Here is a 7,631-nt window from a genome sequence, read left to right on the forward strand (position 1 = left end):
TCAGACGACTGGAAGTAGCCTCATGCTCACAGGCTTTGGTCCTCATGGGGAACTTTAAGGAAGGGCAACACAGCAGGACACGTGCAATCCAGAAGGTTTCAGGAGTGCATTGATGATAACTTCCTGACACAGGTCATCAAGGAACCAACAAGGGAAGATGCTCTGCTGGACCTCATACTTACAAAGAAGGAAGGACTGGTTGGGGACAATGTTGGTGGCAGTGACCAGGAAATGATGGAGTTCAGGATACTGAGAGGAAAGAGCAAGAGAAATAGCAGGATCACAACCCTTGACTTCAGGAGAGCAGACTTTGACCTCTTCAGGGATCTATGTGGAAGAATCACATGTGTTGTGGTCCTGGAGAGAAGAGAGGTCCAGGAAAACTGTTTGATTTTCAGACTTTATTAAGGCTTTCAATACTGTCTACCATAACATCCTCACAGACAAGCTGATGAAGTACGAATGGAGAGTGAGGTGGATTGAAAACTGACTGACTTACTGGCCTCAAAGGATTGTGATCAGCAGCACAAAGTTCAGCTGGAGGCCAGTCACTAGTGGAGTATGCCAGGGTTTGACACTGGGGCCAGGATCATTTAAAGTCTTCATTACAAACTTGGATGATGGGGCAGACTGCACCCTCAGCAAGTTTGTAGACAATACAGAATTGGGAAGAGTGGTTGATAGACGAGATGTTTGTGCTCTCATAAATCACAGAATCATAGAACAGCCCAGGTTGGAAGGGATCTGAAAAGATCATCTGGTCCAACCTTTCGTGGGAAAGGGAGCCTAGGTGAGATTATCGAGTCTCCTATCCAATTGTGTATTGAGAACCTCCAGCGATGGGGACTCTACCACATCCCTGAGCACGTTGTTCCAGTGATTAAGAGGGACCTTGACAGGCTGGAGAAATGGACTGGCTGTCTGGAAAGCAGCTTGGGAGAGAAAGACCTGAGGGTCCTGGTGAATACCAAGTTGACCGTGAGCCAGCAAAGAAGGCCACCATCATTCTGGGCTACATTAGGAAAAGTGTAGGTGGCAGGTCAAGGGAGGTGATCCTTCCCCTCTACTCAGCACTGGTGAGGACAGATCTGGAATGTTGTGTCCATTTCTGGGCTCCCCAGTACAAGAAAGACATGGACTTGCTGGAACAAAGCTGGTGTAGGGCCGCAAAAATGGTTAAGGAATTAGAGAATCTGATGTATAGGGAAGGGTTGAGAGATCTGAGGTTGTTCAGCCTAGAGAAGAGAGGCTCATGGAGGACCTTATCAATGTGTATAGGTATCTGATGGGAGGGGGTAAAGACGACAGAGCCAGACTCTTCTTGGTGGCACCCAGTGAAAAGACAAGAGGCAATAGCCACAAATTGAAATATGGGAAATTCCATTTAAACTTAAGAAAAAATGGTCTTACCGTGAGGGTGGTCACACACTTTAACAAGTTGCGACAGAGGTTGTGGAGTCTCCATCCAAGAAGATATTCAAAACCTATCTGGACGTGGCCCTGAGCAACCTGCTTTAGTTGACCCTAATTTGGACTAAAGGATCTCCACAGGTTTCTTCCAAACTCTTCCATTCAGTGATTCTGTTTATATTTTGTAGTTTGTTTTTTAAGCTGTATTTTTCTTAGGACATATTGAATCCGCTTTAAATATTCAATTGTATTTGTGTGCGTATGTTTTATAGGTATTCGAAGAAAGAAGAGCCCTGCTTGGAAAATGGGTAAACTTTTCTCTTTAAATATATATTTAAATACAGCTAGATTTCTGAACTGATCGAGAGATTACTATCATGGGAATGTAAAACCTATCCTATTTTGAAAAAGGGGTTCATTTTCCTGATGTGAAAGTGAGCTGTAACTGCTCTACTTTTGAGGAAGGTAAAGGTGTAAGTTCTTTCACTGCCCACATTCTGTAAGTTCTGAACTTGGGAAATCATATTCCATCATCAGAATGATCTAAAATGGGATAAGAAACCCGGGGAAAAGTCTGTGAAGTCTTCAAAGAAGATGCTGGATGTTTAGGTATTGCCATTGCCTGCTAGCAGGTCTTTGAAACCTGTAATAAATGACGTTATCTACCAAGTGCACACATATGGCTCCTAATACTGTAATCATTGAGCACCTCACAATTTCTTACTGTCATTATCTTCACAGCTCCAACATGAGACAGGAAAGCGCTGTCACCCTGTTTTGCAGATGAAAAAATGAGGCACAGAAAGACATGAGATAGGACTTGTCTGCCCCAACCACAAGTGACTGCAAGTTAGGTATTCGGGATGGGGTTTCTATTGTATGTCTGAAACATAATATTTAAGCCTGGCTGGTCTGGTCATCACAGGCTCCTTGTGGAGTCAACAGAGAGAAAGCGGTACTTCCAGAGGATAATTCATCTCACAATGTAGGATGAAAGATCAACCCTTTAGAGATGCCTGTTTCTTTCCATAGCCTATGAAGGGAGTCATAGCGGGCTGCTTGAAAGGAATACAACTCTTAATTGACCTATCCAGGAAGGTGATGGCAGAGCATGCAATGGCACAAGATTTGCCCTAGTCCTAAACTCACCCCTTAAATATTGCATTGTGCTTCTCTTTTATATGGCAAAATCCATTTACAGGCCGTTATGGGAAAGCAGCCGTAATCTGCTCAGACTCCTATGCAAACAGGAATACAGAATCAGGGACTTCATGGCAATAAATGAGTGAATTCAGCTGAAAGTATTAGTGTGGCTTGGTAGTAACTGTATGGTTGAGCCCTGTGAACGTCTTTATAAATGGAACCAAAGAACCAGTTACGTGGTCGCATATGATACACAAGCTAAACAGAAATATAGAAATGATGCTCCTTATCAGCACTCTTTGATAAAGGGTATTTGCACAATAACTGTGTTTGAACTATGATGCTTATTCTTTATGCCTGAAAGGTCACTCATGGAAACTTTTTGCATATGAACTGGTCTTTACAGACAAGTATTTTGATTTTAAGCTCATAAGGATTATTCATCTTTATAGGAAATACGCTTTCCATAACTTGTTGACGTGCATGCATTTTGATAATAAGAAATTTCACGGACACCAAGAAAACAAAATAACTGAATGATTATTGTTCAAAAAACACCGGTTAGCATGATAGTCGGTAACTGACAGACCTAAAACCCGTCTCTTGAAAATTGTTGGACGTTTTAAAATGCCACTGGGATATACTGGCAAAAGGGCAAAAATGTTTTCATTAGAACCCCCACTTGAAAGAGCCAAAATCTGAAAACAACCTTCCTCCAAACACACATAAGAGTGCTGAATCATCTTCTGAAAGGTTAAATTTCTGACCCTTCATATGACACTAGATCAATAGCTTTCATCACGCCCCTTCAGAGCTAATTCTCCTTGTGCTTCTGTCATCCATCATACCAATGAAAAGGGTGCAGAAAGCACAAAAGCTGCTCTTAACTCCCTTCCATGCCTGTGGCTTTATAATATCTGGTATGTAGAGCCTAGAGCACTCTGAGTTTGAGAGAAACTGTGTCAAGAAATCACAGTGCTCTGGGCAGGAGCTTACATTGATTCACATGACCTTCTCAAAGTGCTCTCAGGAAGTATGGACTAGACGAAACTGCTGAAGGGTGGGTTTGTGTGGCTGGGACCTCATATTCAGTGTAGTTGTAAATGCTTTATTATGAAACTGGAAGGCTGAAGTCTGTCCTAAGTCCAGAACTGTTAAGCATTTTCAGTAATATCTGGATGATGGAATGGAAAGTACATACTCATCTGCAGATGATACCAGGCTTGGAGGGATTTCATGAACTCTGGAGATTAGAAATCACAATGAAATTATCTGCAGTTTGATAAGGACAAGGGAAAAGTGCTGCCTGTAAGAATGACATTTACAAAAACTGCAGATCTGAGGAAACCCAAGTACGCAGCAGTTCTGCGTAAAAAATTGCTGGGAATTGTGGTGGACCACAAACTGGATATCGGCTGACAGTGTCTTATAATTGTAATACAGGGAAATATCCCAAAGGGCTGTCTGAAAGGCAGAGCCATCCCCAGTTCTGGTCCCTGCATTTTGAGAAAGCTGAGGACCAATTGGAGATACTTCTGAGAACAAGTCATATGTGAGAACAGTCTCAGGTCCAGAAAATATGAAAACAATCCCTTTACTGTAGGGAAGATGGAGAAAAGACATAAAAACATCTTTCCAATGACACACAAAAGATGTCCGGAAAAAGGAAGGGAATGATCTGATCTTTGTGTTCACATTGGATAGGACGAGAAATCATGGGCTTGAATTGCAATGATGGAGACACAATTTAGACACCAGCAAAATCCAATGCTAGAGATAATTCACTGCCGGAATAGCTTGCCTAGGGGTTAGGGGTGGAATCTCCATCGCTGGAGTCTTTTGAGAACAGGTTAGACAAACACTTGTAGGAACGGTTTAGGTAGAGTGGATCCTGCCTTGTGGCAGGAGATGAACTAGTTCAGTGTTTCTCAACCTTTTTACGCTGAAGGACCATCCAACCTTCTGGGAAAGCAGAACAGGTTGCCTTGTGCGGCATTGCCACAGTGGTTTTCCTTTGCAACGAAATAAAGATTAGATTAAACTTTGGATGCTCATTGTTTATTTTATTCTTCCTGATTTTACTTGCATGCACTCAGGGACTATGTATGTGCATTTTCATTTAGTGATTTTTTTCCAGTTGTACCACAGAATATCTTTGATGTCTCCCAGGCTGTTGTGGTCCATAAAACACAGGTTGAGAAACAATGAACTAGCTGACCTGAAGGGATTTCATTTCTCTGCTTCTGTGCTGCTGGCCAGCCCTAAAGGGCATGGGACTGGCTGTGCTGTCACCTGCAGTATCCGAGACGCGCGATGGGACCCTCTACAATTTTTGGCTGTCTCAGATTGTGCTCAGCTCTGCAAAGTATTATTGTTGTGCAGAGCGGAAGCAGTGGTGGTGTGTAGCGGCGGCAGACTGCCTGTCTTACATGGCTGTTCCCATGCATGAGTATTTGCAGGCTTTGATCCTGCTGGAGGCATTTGCGATGAATTTCCTTCACACCAACTCCTTTACCCAAATACTATCCAGATACACATAAAAGAGAAATCGTGCTGTTGTCTTTCAGTTGAAACCCTTTTGATGGTTAAACTGTGAAAGGGTTAACATCCCTCTGTTAATTTTTCTGTTTTATTCTAGTTGCTTTTATTCTGTATTGCACTCAGGGCAGATGCCTTGACGTGCTGCCTCTCAGCCTCCCTTTCTGCCGTGTTCTGCGAGCCAAGAATTCCTCCCATTAATTTAGAAAACATAAAAGCATTTTGCTCTACCTTAATGCTCAGCGCTGTCATGCTGACACCCAGGTTAATAAGTTGACAATGAAGCTGAGGTTGAACTTGTAGATTAAGACACCTAAGCTTCAGTGTCTCCAGGTGATCTGAGCATCTCAGCTTCCGTTATAGCCAAATGAGATGTAGACAAGTCAGGGGAGCCCAGACAGTGATTCAGCTCACCCTGTGGGCTATATCTTCTGCTAGTAATTTATACAGCACATCTGAGTGTTCCTAGGTACTGGAACTTGTTCATCCACACTCTGAAATTGTTAGCACGCTCCCTGGCACGATTTTGGCCTGGGCCGGTAGCACTCTTCTAGACACAATTTGGACATTAGCCTGGGCCAGGAACCATGCCAAATACATGGTTTGGATCCAGCCACCTTGTTTTGAAGGGTAAGAGGATGGCAGTGTGGACATACGCATTATCTACCTCTTGGTCTCATTATCTACCTCTCATATCATGGCAGATATGATGCAGGACTTGCAGACAACTGTCACCCTTGGAGTGGCAGCTCTACGCTTTGCAGGGTACCCCACAACGCAGGACACTGGTGTTTGGGCAGCTGAGCCCCGTCCCTACTCACCACAGACCCCCACTTATAGACACCTCTTTACCTGGGAGCTGACCCCATGCTCGGTGCCAAGGTGCAGGAGCAATGGCTCCTGCTCAGGGGTGCTTCTTGTCACCAGGCTGCTGGCTTGCCTTCCTCAACAGTCTTCCCAGGAGTCTCCTCTTGCAAAACTTCAGGTTTAGTTGTTTAACTACAGTGGTGAAAGCAAAACCGAACAGATCCTAGGGGCTAGTTGCTAATTGCTGACACGGAGCTGCTTGGCAGCAGAGATGTTTAGGATTTGGTTGGGTGGATTAGTGTATCTTACGGATATCAGGTGCCTGTCTGCTTCATCCCTTCTCACCCGGGTGTCCAACAAATCCCTTCATCAGGACTGGGAGAAGATGGCTGGGGAGGGAGGGGAAAATTCCTTCTCCCTAAATGAATCATCTCCATCTACTTGCAAGCCATTCTGCCAAGGACCCTCGTTGACTAGCGAATTCGTTCCTACATTTGCAGAGCACAGGGATGCCTGCGAGCGATTGTAACCCTGTGAACTCATGTCGATACGCTGGTTTGGAGATGAGGATTATGTCCCATTTCAGTGGCTAGCTCAAGTCAGTAAAACAACCTGTCTCTTACAGCAGAGAGGGGCCTCTTTAGGTTAAGCAGCAGAGCCTCTGTACTTCGGCGCTGAGGTCCTGGGCTCTCCCCTTACTGTGGGGCTGTGTTATTTGTGTGTGTGCACTCATGGATTAATTGTAAACCGATCGCAGAAGCAGGGACTGAGCACTCTGCATTGCTAGCGTAGCCTTATGTCATACAGTCCCTGGGGAGACATTGTTCGCCAGGGCTCCAGGAAAGGCACAGAAAAGGGAAGAAGTGTTCCTAGCTGCGGATAGAGAAGGTGCAGCACCTTGAAAAGGGGAATCCGGTCCAACTGGTTGGGTTGCTGTAATCAGATGCAAGGGGAGGAACTGTAGAGAAAGGCAGCCAAATGTAGGATGGGGACATGCTTGTTAATACTGGAAAAGAGACAAATTATGCCTGCTTAACTACTTGGCTGCTGCTGAACGCAGTGGAGAAGAAGCTGTGTGTTCCCATGCTCTTGACTGTGTGGCGCTGATTTAAATGGAGTTTCCCTTGCAGAGTAAGCACAGGCTGAGGATGCTGGAAGGAATTGCTTTATTGCAAAACCCATGGCAGAATGGGAAGAGTTAAATAGGAGCAAATATTCTGTCTCCTCTAAAGAGAAGCTAGATTTGCTTTGATTAGTTCACTTAATCTCTTGGTGTGGAAGAGAGTAAGCCAGTTACCCCCTTGTCTCTGGAACTTATATGGGAGAAATTTATCTTTGCAAATGGGTGATTGCGGATTGTTTTAATGAGAAGAGGATATAGCTGTGATCATTAATGGGGAGTCTGTGCAGCAGAAGCTTTCCCCCTTCACCATGTGACAGAGAAAGCCTTTCATATCCAGCTGAGGGTGAGAAGGGGACAGGCAAAACCTCCTCTGTCCCCCTCTGGTACACCTTTGTCTGATTTTATTCTTGTTTCTAAGCCCCGAATCCAAAGGTCCTGCTTCCGTTTTTCCTTAGTACTCTGCTAAACATCATTAGAGGTGAAAGTTATATGCAAAACAGGGAAGGGAGGGAAAGGGTGTATTCCTTAATTCCCTGTCTGTGTCTGAAAAGGCACGGACATTTGGGAGCTTTCTTCTATTTGGCTTTTTGTTTCTAGGATCTCAGGAATG

At 44.3% G+C, this 7,631-nt stretch overlaps 1 protein-coding gene across 1 annotated transcript in view; it reads left to right on the forward strand.

Annotated features, from left to right (window-relative positions):
* The window catches only part of FBXO16 (F-box protein 16), a 34,163-nt gene that overhangs the window by 6,469 nt on the left and 20,063 nt on the right, over nt 1-7,631 (forward strand). The window contains exon 2 of the mRNA XM_009319721.1: nt 1,683-1,718. Coding sequence (XP_009317996.1) covers nt 1,683-1,718 — 36 coding nt within the window. The remainder of the gene's footprint in view (nt 1-1,682; nt 1,719-7,631) is intronic.

The sequence above is a fragment of the Pygoscelis adeliae genome, unplaced genomic scaffold (assembly GCF_000699105.1).
Source record: "Pygoscelis adeliae isolate BGI_AS28 unplaced genomic scaffold, ASM69910v1 Scaffold121, whole genome shotgun sequence".
Classification (NCBI taxonomy): Eukaryota; Metazoa; Chordata; class Aves; order Sphenisciformes; family Spheniscidae; genus Pygoscelis; species Pygoscelis adeliae.